Source organism: Hippichthys cyanospilos, unplaced genomic scaffold (genome assembly GCF_059441005.1).
Source record: "Hippichthys cyanospilos isolate Australia breed blue-spotted pipefish unplaced genomic scaffold, RoL_Hcya_1.0 HiC_scaffold_132, whole genome shotgun sequence".
Lineage (NCBI taxonomy): Eukaryota > Metazoa > Chordata > Actinopteri > Syngnathiformes > Syngnathidae > Hippichthys > Hippichthys cyanospilos.
This window is the reverse complement of record NW_028283488.1, coordinates 1-22,500: the sequence shown is the minus strand read 5'-3', so window position 1 is coordinate 22,500 and position 22,500 is coordinate 1. Positions and strand designations below refer to the sequence as shown.

Here is a 22,500-nt window from a genome sequence, read left to right as displayed (position 1 = left end):
TATCATGTACCGCTTGTGCACATTTACGTCCTCATTGTTGTTTAGATACATGTTCTTATAATATTTTAGGTATTTTTCTTAATGGTAAAAACGGATTAAAATAGTTTCCATTATTTCTTATGGGAAAATTGGTTTCGGTGATCGACCAAATCGGTGCTCGACCACCACCTCGGAACGGATTATGGTCGAGTACCGAGGTACCACTGTATATATATATATATAATGTGTGCGCAAAGTAGCGAGGGCACACTTTGTTAGTTTACAGTATATGCACATGTGTATATTATATATACTGTATGTGTGTGCTTGTGTAATAAGATCATTTCATATACAGTATTCAAGTCAGCAGGACAATACCAGAAACAACAGATGGGGTTATTATTATTGTTATTACTAACCCATCTTTAAATTTGGACACAACCATGACAGGCCCAAAGGACTCCTCTTTGGCAATGAACATGTGATCCTCCACGTCAGTAAACACAGTGGGCTCCATGAAGAAACCTGTGAAAGAAAAAGAAAAAAGATGTCGTATTTTATAACAGAATAGATGTATTACACTCAAGAATAGGATGGCGCAGACAAAACTATCCAAACCTGGAGTGGCAGTTTGTTGTTATAAGTAAGTAGTTTAAATGTAATTTGCTTTCTATGTTTCACAATAAAATTAAATATAGAATAGTATAGTATATACTAGTATACAAGAGTATTTGTTTTTGTTTTACCTGGCCGGTCCACTTGTTTTCCACCGTACACTAATGTTGCTCCTTCCTTTATTCCAATATCACAGTACTCTAGCAACTTGTCCAAGTGCGCTTTGTGATTCTGTGGACCATGGTCTGTGGATCGATCCAGCGGGTCTCCTATCTTCATTTTCTTTAATTCCTCAACCTTGGTAGAGGGAAGGAGAATGCAAAATTAACAACGCAGCAACTCCTAAAAAAATTGAAAATACATCCCTGGCATATTGAATGAGTTAATAGTTGTTCCATGAATTGAATCCTGAAACAGATAGGGGTGGATTGTCCCCTAGTGGCTGGTTTAAAAAAAAAAAAAAAAAAAATACAGATACGTCGAACTGAGCTCAAATCATGAAATAAAAGGTGCGGCTTGTAGTCCCAAATTTATGGTAAGTACTTCACACAGCGATGACCTTGAGCTGCCAGTCATTTCCAACCAACAGTCTTAAGGCCACCTGAAAGTGAGGAGAGGAAAGATTGTTGTATCTTGAGAAATCCTTGTTCTCAGGGGTAAGAAGTCCAAATAGCGATTGCTTTGTGTGTGTTCGACCTTGAGTTCATACCATGAGACTCTGAATGGGTTTCAATTCGCCAAATTAGCAATAAATCCTTTGAGTCAGCCTCCAGCTTCTCCACGATGACAACTGTTCTGCTTGAGGATTCAAGAACCGAATCAAGTTTGCGGTTCAGGTCACATGTAGCTTGAAACCCTAACCCTGAAATCAGGAACCCTCTATTTCTGTTTGTGAGTGACTATTTGTAATCAAATGACTGATAAGAGGTTTAGGGAACCAACAACTGAAAAAAAAAAAAGCAGGTCTGACGTGATTGGTTGAAATATTTGACACTCGAGTATTGCTAATTTATGTTATGGAACAAATCATTAGAAGTTTTCCAACTCACCACACGGCCGATGAATTCATCATGAATTGACTCCTCCACAAAAAGCCGCCCAGCTGCAATGCAGTTTTCCCCTTTGTTGAAATACACAGAGCTCATACCCTTGGATGAGAAGACGGATAAATTAAGAGTTTGAGCACCCCCTTGACAATATTTGCACAACAAATTTTGATTCAATTCGTGCTTTTGGATGTTTTTTGATATGTAATATCAAAGGAAAGGCATACAAATAGATTGTCAAAACAATCACTTTCAACATTCCAACCCATGTCAGGCTCATTTACTGCCATTAAAATTGGAAATGTCAAATTTGAACACATTGAAAACCTCATGTTTTATCATGCATTTCCCCCGATTTTTGCATGAATCCTTTCACTGGCAACTCACATATGGGGCGCAGTAAAAATATTTGTGTTGACACCCCAAAACCACTGGATGGCACTAGCGGCCAACATTTGCAAGCCTTTCGATGACTGCGATGATTGACTTAGCCTGGACTCCCATAAAGCAAAAGTCTTCAAAAGTGTTCATACTCTTAATTATGACAAAATTCTCTTACCATGCGAACGGCTTTGTCCATGTCACAATCGCTAAAGATGATAAGAGGAGACTTCCCTCCAAGCTCCAGAGAAACTTTTTTTAGATTACTGACTGCACAACTTAGAGAGGAAAGCACAATATTCAGGCATCGAGTGGCAGTAAGTAAAAACAGAGGGGAACATTTGAATGAGGTCACACCTTTTCATGATTTGCTTGCCAATTGGTGTTGAACCAGTGAAACCCAACTTTCGAATATCCGGGTGATCGGCCAAGCGCTGTCCCACCATTCCTCCTATAGAGAAGAGCAATTTGTTCGATTCAATGAGATTCAAATTTAAAAAACAGTTACCAAACTCATTCACTGCCATTGACGACTCTAGACTTCTATTTTAACTGGGCTGGCAGCGAATGAGTTGAGATTATCTGATAAAATGTTTTATGAAGTATCCGTTACCTGAGCCTGGTAATATGTTGATTACTCCTTTTGGAATACCGGCTTTTACTGATAACTCGGCAAATTTTAATGCAGTCAACGGCGTTACCTGCACATATGAGAGATGCATGATATATACATGGAATATTATCAAATAATTTGAATAAAAAAATCTTTTAACAGTTCGTTCATTCATTTGTGCTTTGTTTGGCTTGATCTTTGTTCTGTGGCACCGCCTATGGCCGCTTTCGTTATGTTTAGTTCTTTCTCCCCTTTGTGGAATCTATAGGTTTGCAGAGCCTGTCAGAGAGGAGGAACCATCGATTGCACACCGGACAGCAATATGTAACCACTTGCTACTTAATGCAGCCGGAACAGAGCGACGACGTCGGATTATTGTATGGACCCCCCGCGTGTATCTCCGAGCAATCCAGTTATTCCAAGTCTTTTCCGAGTCACCGCCTAGTACTTTCTTCGTCCTGTTTCGTGTTCATCCGTTGCTACTTTTGTGAGTACTTTTCTGGACCGTCTTCAGTTTTCACTTTGTCACCTTCGAGTTTAGTTCTAGCTTTTAGTTCTAGTTTATCGTTAGACGTCGTCGCTCTGTCGGTTCTGTCCCTTCTGCCCGTTGTAGTTTAATATTTCACATTGTACAGTTTTGTCACTGTCGCCCTTGGTTTCCAGTTTAGACCCGTAGTGTGTTTATCTTTTCTCTGTTCCACTTGTGTGTTATGTGCTCCTTTTGTTATTAAATTATTATTCTTTTGACACTTTGAGTCCTGTTTCTGTTTGGGTCCAACTTCCGCTTTTGCATTTCGGTGTCGAACACAAGTGTTTATATTACCTTTTGTATATATTACCTCTCTCTGTGAAATCTAACCCACAAGTTTCTTGAAGTAGGATTGTAAGAATGTTGTCATTTATGATAATATGCCTTAAATTTGTTTGTTGATCCAACAATTTGTGACGGTGGATAACATGCTAGCTAATGTTAGCATGTTATATAGCGCTACCCTGTCTGCGTTTAGCTCGTTAGCATTTTTTTTGTGCCAGTTATTTATTTCCCTTTGGTATATGTTAGCATATGCAAAGGCTTTGCATTGATACTTATTTGCATCTAATTAATGTTTTGTCTTGAAATGAATACCATTTGTAATTGTTATATGATGGATCAAATACATTTTTGCTCATTTTTGTACATATTGAAGCGGCAAGCTGAGGACCATGGACGAGACTGTTCATTATGTAAAATACTTTTGTTCTGTTTCAGATGCCACATAACCCAAAGAACTGCAGAAAAAACATTGTGCAGAAAAAAACATCTATTCACAAAGAGCTCATTTTCTCCTTCAGCCCAAAACAGTTTAGTGTGACTCAAATGGCCTATTTTCAAACAGTGATTACTAAAGAACAGAATAAGGTAGAATCTTACTTTCTTTGTCTAGCTAAAGAATGAAATCTAGTTGTTCATATGCTTCCACATTATATTCTTAACATCATGAATGCTGTGTATGGTCACCTGTGCCGGTTTAAGAACAAGCGTGTTCCCAGCTGCAAGGCAGGCGGCGCTTTTCCATGCCAACATCATGAGAGGATAGTTCCAAGGGATGACAATCGCACAAACACTGATTATAGACAAGTACAATGAGAAATAAGAAAAATAAATATAAACACAAACAGTCAATAAATTACCGTACTTTCCGCACTATAAGCCGCACCGGATTATAAAGCGCACCATCAATGAATGGTCAAGTTTCTAAAAAAAAAAAAAAAAAAAATGTCATACATAAGGCGCACCGGATTATAAAGCGCACATAGAGTTGAAACCATAGTACTAGCTGGGGTTGCATTATGCATCCACTCGATAATGCTTCACTAAAGGGAATGTATTAAAAACAATCAGCAAAGTCATCAAACTTTATTAATAGAATCAACTTTATACATACAATATAATTTATACAATATAAAAAAAATCAGATAAAACAGAGAATGCGTTATTGGTAATTGCTATTTAACTACTAAGCAGGAGTCGCAGAGCGCAGAATAAAGCCAGATCAAGCCATGCACTCGTGAATGCGCGGCGCCGCAATCCTTTTGATCTTCCCCTCGGCATTCATTTTATATTTTTGACCGGCTATTTCGTTATGGAGCACAAAGAAGTTATGAATAAACCAAAGTCAGGGAAATTTAAACAACAAACATGCAACAGTATGAGTGAGGAGCCAAGCGCAGGTGAAGGCCTGGTGCCGCCGTCTTATTATTTCTTTCCTCGGCACGCATTAAATATTTTCAACCCGCTATTTTTTTATGGAGTACAAAGAAGTTACGAATAAACAAAAGTCAGGGAAATTTAAACGATATATAACTTATACCTTTTAAACGGTATAAGTGAGGAGCCAAGCGCAGGTGAACGTGTGGCGCCGCCGTCTTTTTAATTTTTTCTTCGGCATGCATTATATATTTTTGACCCGCTATTTCGATATGGAGCACAAAGAAAAAGAAAAAAAAATCGGGTCGGGCCTGCAAATCAAGTTAATTAATCGCGCTTAGCCGAGTCGGCTTTAATACCCTCGGGTCAGGCCGGTTTGAACTGGATTTTTTAGGCATAACCTATAGTTTATGCAGTCAGCACATGATATGATCCATAAATAAGGCGCATTACAGTGCGGAAAATACGGTATATTTTAATATGTCATTTCAATACCCAATCTTACCCGATAGGTTCTCTTTTAGTAAAGGTGAGGTTGTGATTGGGCCTGGCCTGGTTAATGGGAATCGTCTTGCCCTGCAAACAGAGTTGATCGATCATTCGCGCTTTATACTTCAGATATAGGATCGCTTGGGAGGGTTACTTTTCAAATGTGTGTGTAGCAAATGTTTGTGTGCTAATACCTATAGAGTAAGTGGAAAAAAAGGTATACAGTGGACCCCGTGTTACAGCGTCCCTGGCTTACATTTTTTTTCATGTTGCGATGTGGAATACTTTTTTTTTTCGTCCCCTCTTTACGGTATTTTCGGCTTTGCGACAAAAACAACTGTAGGGGATTGGCTGTATTTGTGTTGTTTTGTCTCCATCTGCAGGCGTTTTTAGGTAATTGCACTTATTTTCTGTTGGCCGTCATACTGGATCCATGCAACACATCATTACAATGCTGGTCTGCTATTGATCGGTGTCTCTTCACGGAGATGCTGGTCTGCTATTGTTCGGCCTCACCCGTTTCAAAATGGCGGAATGGTAAAGCTTTGTTATATCATGAGTGGTTACAAAACCGTATACATCGTGCATTTTACTGCTTAATTCAAACTTGAATGGATTAGCCATGGGTCCCAAGATTGCTAGTGATGTTAAAGAAGTAAGAAGATGATTTATATGGAAACGAAGCTGGAGGTAATCAAGAAATACAAAGGTAGCGTAGCCTAGGCTACCCTTACTAGGGAATATGGGCATAACAAGCGCCACTTGAAGGTAAATAAATCCTTTCTATATTTATTAATTCATGTTTTCTGATTGTATACATGAATATTATATTTATGTAGCACTTACTATAGTATTTTGGTACCAATTTTTAATATGTATGTACAATTTTGATGTTTTTACCTGAGGTTCTAAACGCATTAGCTATTTAACATAGGTTTGGATTGCCCGAAATACTGTGAATTTGCCTTACAAGCCCGACCGCGGAATGCATTAATCTTGTAACACGTGGGCCCACTGTAATTGATTTTAGTAAAAAATATGGACAAATAAGTTTGTACAAATCAAAACAACAATGCAAGTGAAAGTTTACAACTTTTGCACATTTGTTTTTGAGACAACTGTGACGAAAGCCCAATGGTTATAATTTTACCTGTATCTTGTCACACCAGCCTGCAAAGTAGCGAAACGTCTGGATGGACATGCCCACATGAGTTTTCAGCGCCAGCGTGTAAACAGCTCCAGAGTCAATTGTTTCAATAGTGGCCAACTCCTCCTGGTGTTGCTCCATCAAGTCTGCTAGTCTATAAGGTAAGTCAAAAAGAGGAACATTTTTATTATTATTATACTTTGCCTCTTTAAAAAAAAAAAAGAAATTACAAGCCATGTTTTCACAAAGCACATACATTTCAAGTAACAGTGTTTTTCTATTTTCAAATACAGTCGGCCCCCAGTTTACGAACCCCCTGTCTTACGTATTTTTCATCTCACGACGTGGACCGCGGCGTTTTTTTGTCCCCCTCTTATGCAAAAACCTTTCGTCTTCCGAACCATCCAACATGCCGGTCAGTGTGTCCGCACTATTTTTTTCGCTTTACTGCATCAACAAAAACAACTTTCCTCGCATGTCACAGAAATGCCGATATGCTATTGGTCGGCGTCACGTCAATCACAGAAATGACGATATGCTATTGGCCGAACTCCCTCATCTTGCATCTTGATGGCACGAGCTGGTCCGTGTGTGTGAAGTCTTTGCAAACTTTTATCTGTTAGACATGGCTTCTAAAATTGCAAGTGGCTGTAAAGGAAGAAGTAAGAGGAGGATGACAATAGAAACGAAGCAGGAGATAATAAAAAAATAAGAAGAAGGCGCACGCATAGTTAACCTTGCTAGTGAGTATGGCCGTAAGCGCTCGACAATCACTACAATTCTCAAGAACAAGGAAGCCATTAAAGCAAGCAAGTCTTCTAAGTGCATGACTTTCCTTGCCAGGGGACGGACCTCGGTCAACAACAAAATGGAGAGGCTTTTTCTATTATGGATTAAAGAGAAGGAAATCGCCGGTGATATGTTCTCGTTTAAAAATAAGTTCTTGTTTAAACAAAAAAAAGCCATTGTTTAAAAAAAGTTCTCGTTTACGAAAAAAGAAAAAAAAATCTGCGGGTTGGTCTCTTCTCCCTTCCGCCTCCACCCACCACCAGCTCAAGTCACGTCTCCCCAAAGGTAAATGTCATTTTTCCTTTGTATATTTATGTTATTTAATTTAACTGTACAGTAGATTATGTTACTAATTTTTAATATGTGTATAAAGTCGTGATGTTTTTACCTAAGGTTTTTGCACGCGTTGCACACATTCATTCATTAACAGGTTTGGATTGCCCGTCATACGGTGAATTCGAGTTACGAGCCTAGCTGCTGAACAGATTAAGGTCGTAACACGGGGGCCCACAGTATATAGTTTCAGTGTGGTTCAAGGCAAGGAGGCAAATCTTAATTGATCTTGAATCTTACTTACGTAAATTTATTGTTTTTGGATAACTCACTTGTAAAGTAGATTTCCTCTGTCTCTTGGGTTCATCTTGCCCCAAGGCCCATGATCAAATGCTTGTTTAGCAGCTGCCACGGCCTGGTCCACATCCCCAACAGAAGCATAAGACACCTTACATATGACCTAGTAAAAATGTTGACAAACAGTCCATCAAGTACTTTGTTGTTTTGATCAATACTGTATAAGTATATGAGCTCCCTTACCGAGCCATCAGTGGGACTAATGGTGTCGTAGGTCTTGCTGTTTTCAGCATCCACAAATGCGCCATTGATAAAACACTGGTAAGGCATTTTCACTGTCATGCTGTTTATTTCCTTGGTAACCTGGTAGGATAAAGCACACCATTCTTCTAATCTGTTATAAATCCAAACAAAACAGCTGTGGCGATACGGTGTACGGAATCCATCAAATAAAATAAGGACCAAGATTTCCTGAGCTATCGAACAGCTGATTTACGATTAACAAATCACAGTTCAGCTTGCTAATGTCACGTGACCAAACTCAGAAAAACTGTGTAAAAGGAAGGGAAGGACGAGGGAAGGAATGACTGGTTAGGGTGGCCTTGGAAGCAGGCAGGATGGAAGCATGATCGGAAGGAAAAAAGAAAGTACGGCGAAGGAAAGGAAGGAAGACAGTGAGCAAGCCAGGACGGAAGGAATGTAAGGAGGAGAGAAGGAAAGAAGAGAGGGAATAAAGATAAGAAGGAAGGCAGGAGGGGATGAAGGTACCTGCTCGGACTTAATATATACCAAGTGCATCCTGTATAAGTGTAATAAAATATATGAACTCACATGGTCAATGACCAGTTCATTCTCCTCATCTTCACCTCTCAATTTACGGACAAACATCTGGATGAAGTCCTGGAAGGTGGTAGCCATGTAAATGTCCTCATTCTGAAGGAGGACACCAGCTCGCTGCTTTACCTCCTCCACCAACCTGGACAAAATAAATACTCCTCGTTATCACTGAAGTCATTTATTTGTCATTCGAGGGTAAAACAATGGTCGTGCTGAGTTGAATATGCAAATTGAGACAACGTCTCAGCGTTCATGAGTGCAATTCAAAAGAAAGGGCTTTTCCCAATTAACTGCAGTGCCTGTTTCTGCCAGCAGAGGTCACTAGCTAAAGCTTCCCAGAATGACGCAACTTTCCAAAAAATTGTGCGGGATCTTCCTATCGCACTAAGTCAAAACACATATCTAAAAACATGAACAGATCGCTGTAACTCTGCTGGCAAACAGCAATTTTGGCCATTTTGCTGAGGTGGTCAACTTACCTGACCACATCCATGGAAGCAGCTCCGGATTTGAAAAAGTCTGTAGTGTCCTCGATGACTGGGATGTTGCTGAGAATACCCTTCCAAATATCCTGTAATCAAAACAATTTCACACCGCCTATTAACCCAACTTTTTGACCCAGCTTGGGCTTTTAGATGTATTTGATGTGTGATATCAAAGGAAAACAACAAACAAATAAAAAACACAAGGAGGCTAAAATATTGCATACATTGTCAAAACATGATGACTTTCAATATGCCACGCTGCCACGCCGTCCCTTCTAAATGCTTGCAAACGGGAGCTCGAGAGGTATATACTTTAGGTGTCATTTTGCTTATGTCACGTTCATTTACCGCCATTCAAAATTGGAAATATTGTCAATTTTGGACATATTGAAAACATGAGCATAATTTTTGCATGAATCCTTTCAACAGCAATTTGCAAACAGGGTGCAGTAGAAATTTTTGTGTTAAGACCCCCAAAACACAGGGGTCGCTAACGGACAAATGGTAACATTTGCAAGCCCTCATTGAGAGGCTTAGCTCCCATAATGCAACATTCTTTCCATGCGTTGCGGGACTTGTAGTTGATAAAAGACTTCGGTCCAAGAACCAAATGTTGTACGGAAGCTTTGATTTTGCTGAAGGGAAGCGTTTTATTTCATGCAATGCATAACATATCTGCATAGTCCTGTCGGACAAAATTAAAATTCTTCAAATGAAACATCCATCCATCCATCCATCCATTTCTTCTGCTTTTCTTCTGGGGTCGGGTCGCGGGGGCTGCAACCTCATCCAGCCTTCCACTTCATCCAGCTCCGCCGGGAGGATCCTAAGGCGTTGCCAGAGACATAGTGCCTCCAGCGTGTCCTGGGTCGTCCCTGGGGCCTCCTGGCAGTGAGATATGCCCGAAACACCTCACCAGGAAGGTGTCTGGGAGGCATCCGAACCAGATGCCCGAACCACCTCAAGTGACTCCTCTCAACACGGACGAGCAGCGGCTCAGCTCTCTCTTCACCGCGACAAACCAGTACAGAGCCCGCGTTACCGCAGACGCTGCACTGATCAGCCTGTCGATCCTACCCTCACTCATGAACAAGACTCCAAGATACTTGTACTCCTCCACTTGAGGCAGGAGAGGGCACTCCACCCTTTTCCGACTGAGGACCATGGTCTCAGATGTGGAGGTGCTGATCTTCATGCCGCTTCACACTCGACTGTGAACCACTCCAGCGAGCGTTGGAGTTCACTGTCTGAAGAATTCAACATCACCACATCGTCTGCAAATAGCAGAGATGTAATGCTAAGACTCACAAACCGGACTTCCTCAATGCTTTGGCTGCGCCTAGAAATTTTGTCCAGAAAAGTAATGAACAGAATTGGTGATACAGGGCAGCCTTGGCGGAGTCCAACCCCCACTGGAAACGGATTTGACTTACTGCTGGCAATGTGGACCAAACACTGACATCGGTGGTACAGGGACCGAACAGCCCGTATCAGGGTGTGCGGTACCCCATACTCCCGAAGCACCCTCCACAGAACTCCCCGAGGGACACGGTCGAACGCCTTCTCCAAGTCCACAAAACACATGTAGAGTGGATGGGCAAACTTCCATGCACCCCCGAGGATCCTGCCGGTGCAGAGCTGGTCCACTGTTCCACGGCCGGGACGAAAACCACATTGCTCCACCTGAATCCGAAGTTTGACTTCCAGACGGACCCTCCTCTCCAGCACCCCTGAATAGACTTTACCGGGGAGGCTGAGGAGTGTGAGCCCTCTGTAGTTGGAACACACCCTCCGATCCTCCTTCTTAAAAAGGGGACCACCACCCCAGTCTGCCAATTCAGGCGTGCTGTCCCCGATGTCCACGCGGCCTGTCAGCCAGGCCAGCCCTACAACATCCAGAGCCTTTAGAAACTTTAGGATCTCATCACCCCTGGGGCCTTGCCACCAAGGAATGTTTTGACCACCTCGATGACTTAAGCCCCAGAGATGGGAGATCCCACCTCGGAGCCTCCAGACTCTTCTTCCTCAGGGGAAAACGTGTTGTTGGAATTGAGGAGGTCTTTGAATTATTCTGCCCACTGGTTCACAACGCCCTGAGTCGTGGTCAGCAGCGCCCCATCCCCACTATACACAATGTTGATGGTGCACTGCTTTCCCCTCCTGAGACGCCGGATGGTGGACCAGAATTTCCTCGAAGCCGTCCGAAAGTCGTTTTCCATAGCCTCACCAAACTCCTCTCACACCCGGGTTTTTTCCTTGGCGAGCGCCGAAGTCGCACACCGCTTGGCCAGTCGGTACCAGTCAGCTGCCTCTGGAGTCCCACAGGCCAAACATGCCTGATAGGACTCCTTCTTCCTCTTGATGGCATCCCTTACCGCTGGTGTCCACCAGCGGGTTCGAGGACCGCCACAACAGGCACTGACCACATTACGAGCGCAACTCCGATCAGCCGCCTCAACTATGGAGGCGCAAAACATGGTCCACTCGGACTCAATGTTTCCCGCCTCCCCCGGGACATGGGAGAAATTCTGCCGGAGGTGGATGTTGAATCTCGGTTTCCCAGACGCTCCCAGCAGACCCTCATGATATGTTTGGGCCTGCCAGGTCTGACCTGCATCCTTCCCCACCACTGGAGCCAACACACCACCAGGTGGTGATCACTTTACAGCTCTGCCCCCCTCTTCACCCGAGTGTCCAGAACATGCGGACGCAAGTCCAGTGATATGATCACAGGGCTTGATCACCTAACTGTGGCCTAGGGTGTCCTGGTGCCAAGTGCACATGTGGACACCCCTATGTTTGTACATGGTGTTCGTTATTGACAATCCGTGACGAGCGCAGAAGTCCAATAATAAAACACTAATCTGGTTCAGATCGAGGGGGCCGTTCCTCCCAATCACACCCCTCCAGGTCTCACTGTCATTGCCCACATGAGCATTGAAGTCCCCCAGCAGAACGAGGGAGTTCCCAGGGGGAGCGCGCTCCAACCCTCCAAGGACTCCAAAAAGGGTGGGTACTCCGATGTGTCTGGTGCATAAGCACCAAACACCCGAAGGCGGAGGGAGACTACCCTCTCGTCCACAGGGGTAAACTCCATTTTACAGGCGCTGAGCTAGGGGGCAATACGTATGGCCACCCCTGCTCTGCGCCTCTCAACGCGGGCAACTCCAGAGTGGAAAGGAGTCCAACCCCTCCGAGAGGACTGGTACCAGAGCCCAAGCTCCGTGTGGAGGCGAGTCCAACTATATCTAGTCGGAACTTCTCAGCCTCACACACCAGTTCAGGCTCCTTCCTGCCAGAGAGGTGATATTCCATGTCCTAAGAGCTAGCTTCTGTAGCCGGGGATCGGAGTGCCATGGCTCCAGCCCGTGGCTTCCCCCCAGCCTTGGAATATATATATATATATATATATATATATATATATATATATATATATATATGTGTGTGTGTGTGTGTGTGTGTGTTTATGATTCTTTGGGCCAGGTTAGTGAAAAAGCCCCGGACATCCATGGGTCAACATCATCAAAATAACAAATGGTGCAAACGTATTTGAACAACTACTTACCCTCATCTCCTTCACTATTTCTTTCTCATTGTCACTTAATTCCACACTTTGTGTTTCCCCAGTGGAAAAGTACTTGGAGGCAGGTATCATTTTTCCATCTTCAAACTGCAGATTCTTCACAAGAACCTGAGTGTGGGGGCAGCACCGTCAACAATAGGCAGCGTAAAAAGTTTTTAGTTCATGTATTGTGACAACATGCGGTTCCTCACTGCTTTGCCATCAGTTCCGTGTAGGACAAGTCCATTTTTTGTCACCAGGCTCTGACTGGATGCTCCTTCGATGTCCAGTGGTTGGCCAGATGGTACTGACCCTTGTAACATTGATGAACCGTATAAGGTAACGCACTGATAGGAGAGAAATGTTTCATTTAATCGTAATTTTCAACAAAATGTGCTTTTGATCATTTTTATTAAAGAATCAAAACAGGCCTTTTTCGGAGCATTTTGTGAATTGCAGGTATTTGTGAATACTATATCATTTTTTTCAGTTTGTCATAGTCAGATTACAAACTAAAATCATCGTTTCTGAGTTATATATAACCATTATTTATAGGTACGGGACTAGTCAAAAGTCAATGAAGGTAAAGGTGTTTCCAACACCTTCAAATACAATAACTCAGACAATAACTCATTCAATCCCAAAGGCATATTTTTACATTTTTAAGAGGCCAGACATTATTCCAGATATCTGTCAAGTTTTTTATCAAGTGTTTAGCAAATGAAGTGTCCATAAATGGCAGAGGTGGGACACTTTCATTTTTTTGCTGGTCCGTTATTTGACAGAGCCCTGCCCCCTTTCCGTCATGGTCGGGCTGTCATTTTTTTTCAAAGAAGACAAAATTGTAATCATCGGTCCATCAGTCAGTCAGTGTATTTTTGCCCAACCTTCTGCCACCACTAGAGGGCGTCATTTGACAATTCTTTTTCTGGTCCGTCATTCATCAGGCACTGGTTTACCTCTCTCTGCACTCATACTAATTATTTATTTATTTATTTTTTTACACTTAAAGTTATCACCATGTCTATGGTTCTACAGTTACATTGCAATTGAAACACAACACACTAATGTAAGTGTAACAGGAAAGCAAACCCAGCTAAGGGGGTTTAATATGTCTTATTTTACTTGAAGAAACTACATTACATTGAATCAACATTGAAAAAACTTTAACATTATCCAAATGGTTGGGTGGTCAACCAAGTGAAATATTTAAATCCTTTTTTAATGCACATGAGTGGAGCAGCAAAATAATGTTGCCAATAAATAATAGTATATGTCAGTATCTCATAAATGTGTATGATTTCAAGTGCTCGAAGAAACCCACCTTGCCATCAATAACGGTCCAAGCACCAGGGATTTTGTCATGGCCACGTATCCAGTTGTGAATTACCTCAGCTGGCTGAGCCAGATTGATCTAATGGAGAGACAAAAAGAGAGTCTCAAAGTCTCTAAGTAGCTAGGATTCTTGCAAATGTTTAATCGGATTCCGCGTTTGCGGGTAGCTATTATAACCATAACCAACTCAAATGTTCTGCTGCAACCGGAAAATTTGTCTCGTTGGCCAAAATTTATGGGGGGACATTTTTCTAAGGTCTAATGTTTCTGGAGAAGAAAAAAGTGTCCTCATAAGCAGTTGAAATTCCTTATAGGCTGGCGTGATCGACGTCAAAAGCTCTGCACACTTTGAGGCTGACAGTCTGACAAAGTTGCCGTTCCTAATGATCACATTTTTAGAAACCAGGCTAACTCAAATGTGCTGCTGTAGCGGGAAAATTTGTCTTGGCCAAAATTTATGGGGAGACGCTAATGTTTCTAGAGAAGAAATAAGTGCAGTTTAAATTCAAGTGATAAAAATGTTGACTAAAAATGTATAAAGATTGCACATTCACAATTAATTGGAAATGTATTACTTGCTTTCTGAGTTTTTACTTGTTTTTCATCAAGCGAAAAAATATCTTATTTTTATCTGAATACTCTAGTGAATTCAAATTTTCGGAATACCAAAAACACTCAATGGCCTCGGCCCTTGGAACGAGCAATCTTTGCTCACCTGCTTTCTGAGTTTGGTCATGTGACAGTCACAATCTGAACCATCATTGGTTGTTCCTTAAGCAATGAGGAAACTGTGATGAATTTTACTGCATTCATTCATATTCCATATGCTCTATAAAACATTATTGAACGTATCAGGTCGACTTCCCTTTAAACAACTTTGAGGATACATATAAAGTGATCCCTCCTACTTTGCGGCCTCAGTACTTCGCGGGGTTTTTCAGGAAAAATGATAAAAAAAATTAAAAATAAAAAATAATTTAAAAAATGCACAAAAATGGAAAAAAGCAAAAAAGTACATTATACAGTACTGTGTTCATTATATAACTAAGTAATATTAGTAAATAACTATGTTAAGAATTCTTCAAGCATTAGAGTTTGTGACGTTTGTTATTTTATTTTGAAATGTATGCTTTTAATTTGTCGGGTCGCGTTGCATTTCCGTTTCCTGTTCTCTGTGTGTCATTCGATTCGTTACAGTGACGTTCATAGATTAAAGTTCGGCAAGTGTTTTTATATTAGTTTACTGACTTTAAGATTGTTGTTGATTTATTATTCAACAAATACTATGATACACCATACATGAGCCAAAATAAATGTGAAGTTCAACGTGATGACTTGCGTAGTCTTTCACCGGAGTCTTGGTGCAGATAACCAGTCCTGAGAACAAATTCTCAACAAACTAAGTAATATTAGTTATTTAATGAATATACAATAATGTTAATAAGGATAATGTAATGTTAAATAATAGGAGAAAGGAAATAAAATAGGCAAAAAAAAAAAGGATTGGTTATGGTTACTGTGGCTATATTGGGGCGTACATAGAAATCTAGGAACTGATACCCTTTTTCGCGGGTTTCAGACTTCGCGGGGGGTTGACAGCCCCCATTAATATATATATATATATATATATATATACACACACAGTGATCTCCCCCCTACTTCGCAGTATATATATATATATATATATATATATATATATATATATATATATACACAGTGATCCCCCCCCCTACTTCGCAGTATATATATATATATATATATATATATATATATATATATATATATATATATATATATACACAGTGATTCCCCCCCCCACTTCGCAGTATATATATATATATATATATATATATATATATATATATACACAGTGATCCCTCCTATTTCGCGGTCTCAGTACTTGGCGGGTTTTTCTTGGAAAAATTAAAAACATTTCAAAATAAAAAGTAATTTCAAAAATCCGCAAAAATGGAAAAAAATTGAAAAAAGCAAAAAAGTACATTATACAGTACTGTATTCATCAAATAACTAAGTAATATTAGTTCATAACTATGTTAAAAATTCTTCAAGCGTTAGAGTTCGTGACGTTTTTATCTTATTTTGAAAGTTCGTGACGAGTTTTATCTTTTTTTTAAATGTATGCTTTTAATTTGTCGGGTCGCATTGCTTTTCCGTTTCCTGTGTTACGTTCTCTGTGCGTCATTCGGCTCGTTACGATGACGTAGTGAATGACAACGTAAGATCATATTGATAGTTTATTATCATTTATGGTGATAACGCACGCTACTGCCTATGTTTAGTAAGCGATGAGTGTTTATTCTGTTTATGTGTTCGTTTGTGTGGAGGTTGCACTTTATAGTTAGTAGTTGTTGTTAGTTGTTGCTCAACCGCTAAGGTGGGCTAAAAATACAGTAAATTCATAGATTAAAGTTCGGCAAGTGTTTATATGTTAGTTTACTGACTTTAACATTGTTGTTGATTTATTCAACAGATACTACATGATACAATAGCCAAAATAAATGTGAAGTTCAACGTGATGGCTTGCGTACTCTTTCACCTGAGTCTTGGTGCAGATAACCAGTCTTGAGAACGAATTCTCAACAAACTAAGTAATATTAGTTATTTAATGAATATACAATAACTCTCGTACTCTCTCACCGGAGTCTTGGTGGTGGTCAATCAAGGCAGATAACCAGTCCTGAGAACAAATTCTCAACAAACTAAGTAATATTAGTTATTTAATGAAAATATAATAATGTTAATAAGGACAATGTAATGTTAAATAATAGGAGAAAGGGAATAAAATATGCAAAACATACAAAAAAAAAGTATTGTTTATGGTTACTGCGGCTATATTGGGGCGTACATAGAAATCTAGGGACTGATACCCTACTTTGCGGATTTCAGACTTCGCGGGGGGTTGACACCCCCCATTAACAGCAAAGTAGGAAGAATCACTGTATGTTTTGTTCCAAAACTCCTTTCACATTACGGATAAGTAATCTCGTTTTGACCTCACCTTGGCATTGGATTTCTTCTGAATGCCTTCATAGCTTGCACCCTCTTCTGATTGTGGAATTCGCAGTGCCTTGCCATCAGCAACAAGCTGGACTGACTCTACCTATTTCGGAAAACACATTATGATTAAATACTCTAACAATATATAATCATTTTATTTTCTATGCCACTTTACCTTTAATCCCTGGGATTTTTTTTTTTTTTTAGTTAATTATTGCCTGCTTTTCTGGAAGTCATGGAAATAGTCCTGAGCCTCCTAAGTGCAAGTTTTTATTGCATCACAAAATTGGGGTCTTTAGTTAATAAATATCCACTAATGTCACAATTTCTGACCGAATCTTTCTGAAATGCAACGTTTCAGTGCTCAAGCTTAGTACTGTGTATTCCATGTCATTTTCCTCTCAACCTTTTTTTTTTTGGGGGGGGGGGGGGGGGGGGGGGGGGCTTGCTGTGCACTTTACGGTAGATCCGCAAAGAAGACCATTGCCGAGAACTTTCACTTTTCTGTGATGTGACAGAGCCAATAATTTCACCGACAGCACCTTTATTCTTTGCGGCAATACCCGCCTGCCTAAAAATAAAAGTTTCAATGTCGCAATCAAGTGGCCGAGACCGTGCTAAATATTGTGCTGACAATCCTGCGCTATCGTTAGCTTAGCACAGTAACTACGGTTGAACAGCTGTTAAGTGAAGCAAACGCTGCACCTACCAGTTGTCCCAAGTTCTCGCTTCCGCCTTTCTACAAGCCAGGTGAGTGCTCTTGCTTGGTTCTGTTTTGTATTGAAAACTCAGCTGGCCGTGTTGGATCGCTCTTAGTGAACGCAAAGCGGCCGCCATGATTCATTCCTGCCCCCTGCGTGAGCCGTTGAATGTTCCCAAAGTTGATTGGCTGTCACGACGCAAAGCGCGGAAAAAGTTAAAAAAAAATAACTTCACGCGATTCAGTTAAATGGTATGCGTACATCAAACGCGAACGAGGCAAAAAAGCGGAGCGTTTTGTATTGTAGTCAATGGAGTTCACGTGACTGTGCACGAATGCACGTCGGGCAACGCGATGGACGTGAATGGAGAGACGCGAATGGCCGAGCTCCAAAACATTATTTCGGGTGCAGCCCACGCGGACCGGTACCGGGGATTGGGGACCACTGATTTAGTTTATCCTTTAAAGTGACAATATGTAAACTGTAGACCATTTTTCATTAAAAATGAAAAAAATAAATTAGAAATTTCAAAAACTTGTAAATAAATGTGTGCTTAACGACCAACATTATAGTTTATATATTATCATAGCTCTAGTTATCATTCATATTATTATCATATCATATTACATAAGGGGTGGCATTCCTTCGGACGTGTGTATTGCTGCATTTACCGTAATGCCCCTAAACCTCCCTTTAACAGTTCATTCATTTGTGCTTTTGCTTGGCTTGATATTTGTTTTTGGCGCCGCCTCTGGCCGCTGTTGATATTACAATTTGTAGTGAGGAAGGATGGTGTGGCGGTGACACACACATTTTTCTTTCTCTCTGTGAAATCTGGCACACGAGTGTCTGTAAGTTGTACTTTCTTTGTAAGTTGTTTTTTGTCATCCACAAAAAGATCTCAAGCGTTCCTCTAAAATATAATGTGCCCAGCACCTGTTTGGGAATCAAGAGTTATGACAGCAGGAACAGAAAGAATACAATGACCTTTCAGCCTTTTACCATTGCCTTGATGCCTTCTGGGAAGAGGAAACGGTTGTAGAGTGTGTCCACTGTGTCGTTGGGTTCAACAGAACACTCCCGTTGCAGCAGGATTGGTCCGGTATCCAGACCATCATCCGCCCAAAATATTGTAAAGCCAGCTTTCTTATCGCCGTGGATCAAGGTCCTGATGACACAAGTACGCAATTATATAAATACATGACATAATCAAATTGATTGGTGAAGGAATTTGTAGGTCTGTGTTTGGAATACCCAGATGTCCGTTGACTCCTCGGTTAATTATGACAAAATGTTTTGTTTGCAATTAGCATTCTTATCCTCGTGACTATCAGGGAAAAAATATTGTCCAACCACATTTGCGCTAAACCCTCAATCTTTGTAATTAGTAAGTAAAATGCAATTTAAAGAAATGCAAATGCAATTTAAACAACAAACATGCAACGGTATAGTGAGGAGCCAAGCGCAGGTGAAGGCCTGGCGCCGCCGTCTTTTTATTTCTTTCCGCGGCATTAAATATTTTCAACCCGCTATTTCGATATGGAGCACAAAGAAGTTATGATTAAACGAAAGTCAAGAACATTTAAATGAAAAACATGCAACGGTATGAGTAGGGAGCCAAGCGCAGGTGAACATGTGGCGCCACTATCTTTTAATTTTTTTCTTTTGCATGCACTATGTTTTTGACCCGCTATTTCAATATGGAGCACAAAGAAGTTACGAATAAACAAAAGTTCAAACAACAAACATGAGTGGGGTTCCACACACTGTTAAGTCCTAAAAAAAAGAAAAAAAAATCGGGTTGGGCCTGCAAATCAAGTTAATTAATCGCGCTTAGCCGAGTCGGCTTTAATACCCTCGGGTCAGGCCGGTTTGAACTGGATTTTTTAGGCATAAACTATAGTTTATGCAGTCAGCACATGATATGATCCATATATAAGACGCACGGGATTATAGGGCGCGCCGTCAGCTTTTAAAAAAAAAAAAAAAATCAGGCTTTTGGATGCGCCTTTTAGTGCGGAAATTACGGTAATTGTATACTGAAAATGATTTTTTTGAAAAAGGATATCTGAATTGGTAAAAAAAAATTCCGACTCTAGTTTAAAGATTTGTTTGTTTATTGATTCCGTTATCGATTATGATAACTAATCATTTTAATGACTAACCCTGAACTCCAGTCTGGTATCCTGCATGTTTTCCGGTTTCCTCAACCAACACACCTGATTCAGATGATTCAAACTCTGCAGGAGCTTGAACATTTTCATAATCATTTGAATCAGGTGTGTTTGCGAGAGAAGTTTCAAAAACATGCAGGATACCGGCCCTCCAGGACTGGAGTTTGACAGTTATGACTTAGGTGTCGAACCCCAGTCCCCGCGCCGGTATCCGACATTTTTTACGGTGTTCTCAAACAAACGTACCTGATTCAGATTATTAGCATATTAGCAAACTCTGCAGGAGCTTGAACGTGTTCCTAATCATTTGAATCAGGTGTGTTTGCAAGAGAAGGTTGCAGGATACCGGCCCTCCAGGCCTGGAGTTTGACACCTACATATGACTTTGAGCAACCCACCAAACTTGATTGAGTTTGCTGTCTATATTGTTAATGCATTACAGTCCATCAGGCTTCAATCCTAAGGATAATGTATGTGCATTTTTAGTAATGCTCAAATGAAGCTTTTGTTGCCATTTAAGGCCAATTTCTTGGACAATTTTGGGAAGCTTCTTTAACAGCTAATGACCTCTGTTGGCAAAGAAGATGCATTTAGGCAATGCTTGAGAAAAGTGCATTTTTGCTCTGAAACGGATGCATACTACATAGAATTAGAAACATAAAATTAGAGGGGGGGGAGGGTAGGGAGGGAGGTAGGTGGGTAGGTACCTACCTACCGTATTTTTCGGACTATAAGCCGCAACTTTTTCCTCATGATTTGAGCCCTGCGGCTTATAGTCCATTGCGGTTTATCTGTTGTTTTTTTTGTTCCCACCGGTCAAGCAAACGTGTGTATCTGCTCAAGGAGTCGGTTTATGGAACAACTATTAAATAGAACTGCAAAGATGTAAATCAATGGCTGTTCTCAAAGAGAGTGGGTTACGTTCCAAAAATAACACGTGCAAAGTGAAATCCGTGAAGTAGCCAGCTTTATTTTTTTGATTATTTTACAATGCAATACTAAACTACAGAATGAAACCAAAATCAAAACCTGTTTCAAAGCCCCAAATTTGTTTAAAACAATCATTTTAATATAGTATACAAAGTTGGAAACATTGTCACTCGCGTATTTCACAGTCCCAGCAATGCCTCTTTGTTCTGAACCCGCACATTGTTTGAGTAGTTAGCAAGCTCTTTCTTTTTGTGAGCAAGATTTTTATAAACGGATATGCCCGGACATCGAATTAAAATGAAGCCTCTTATATCATGACAATACACTTGAAATTTCAATTTATTACAAAAGAAACCTAGGTAAAAGTCAGATTTCCAAAGCTGTTCATTTCTCCGTTGCTCTCTATGTTGGCACACAGACCGGGTGTGTGCGTTTGCTCTTGGCACGCCTACGAGTCACGTGATCGGCTCCCAGAGACCAAGCTGTCAATCAATGTGCTTACTAGCACGTTTGCAACCTGTGTGCTGAGCTGAGCACACTCAGACACAGGAGAGATGAAAGCAAGCTTTTGGATCCTCTTGTTAAATTGACAAGTGAAAAACCAATATGGTACAGCATCAATATTTTGTTTCGCGACAACAGTAAAGTCCCTGAGCCAATCAGGATTAAAAGCACAATGAGCTGTAAAAAAAATTCCACACTGTAAAAAAAGTCCGTGAAGCAGCGAACCTGTGAAAGATGAACCAGGATACCGCGAGGGATTACTGTACCACCTTTGTGTTTTGAGATTTGTACATAGACCTAGAGCACCCTCTTCTGGTTACTTCGAAATATTGTTTTTATCAGTAGACTTGAGTTATCCAATGTGGCAGCACGCAAAGACGACAGGTTAATGTTGGAGGATTGCTCATCTTATTTTAATTTGCCTTGGACGAGAATTGTCCGTGAGTACACCAGTTGTCAAAATTATGACACTGTTCATCTGTTTTGTTTATCGTTAGTGACATTGGAAATAAGAGTATTTTTTTCGTTGTGCAACTTGTTTGTTTGCTCGAGAGGTGCTATGTATCATTAGCGGATTACGTGTTTTATTTTTCTAGTTTTACGGCGACCTAAAGAGGGTAATGGTCAAGGGCCATTGTTCAAATAAAGCAGAGCAAAAGGAAAGACAAGTGTGGTTGTTTGAAACATCGTTATCCAGCTGCCTAGCTGGCGAAAAACCCAACGCTTCAGAGTGAGGACGGCATAAAGATCTTGTATAAAAGTTTGTGTTTGATATAAGGTATACATGATTGTATTCATAATATTATGATTGTATATATTCTTTAGTTGCAGTGAGTGCAATGTTCACTAAATTCATTTATCGATTCAACAATGGGAGACAGAATGCTGTTAAAGAGAGGATGTTGCAGTTGGTAGACAATTTTAAAAAGTACACAGATTATGTGGAAAAAATTAGTCTGTTTTGAGTTATGCTGTTATAAAACGACCCCCCCCCCCCCCCAATATGGAGGTTAAGAAATGAGGGTGGAAAAAGCTTGAGAAATATGTAACTCCTTACCAGTTGATGGCTGAGGCTCCTCTGTGCAGGGGAAGGATGGAGGGGTGGTAAATGATGGAGCCGTGCTTGGGATGATCAAT

The 22,500-nt window shown here is 40.7% G+C and overlaps 1 protein-coding gene across 1 annotated transcript; it reads right to left on the bottom strand.

The window, feature by feature from the left end:
• Window positions 1-322: 322 nt before the first annotated feature.
• On the bottom strand, window positions 323-22,494 carry LOC148404919 (mitochondrial 10-formyltetrahydrofolate dehydrogenase-like; the record flags this gene model as incomplete). Its single annotated transcript, XM_088407339.1, has 19 exons — window positions 323-504; window positions 726-891; window positions 1,644-1,742; window positions 2,200-2,299; window positions 2,379-2,472; window positions 2,635-2,722; window positions 4,133-4,238; window positions 5,328-5,398; window positions 6,462-6,612; window positions 7,853-7,980; window positions 8,061-8,180; window positions 8,649-8,793; window positions 9,134-9,225; window positions 12,705-12,830; window positions 12,914-13,048; window positions 14,026-14,115; window positions 17,056-17,157; window positions 18,758-18,923; window positions 22,421-22,494. Coding segments are annotated over 19 exons (2,220 nt in total), but the record flags the coding sequence as incomplete, so codon positions are not given.
• Window positions 22,495-22,500: the final 6 nt, after the last annotated feature.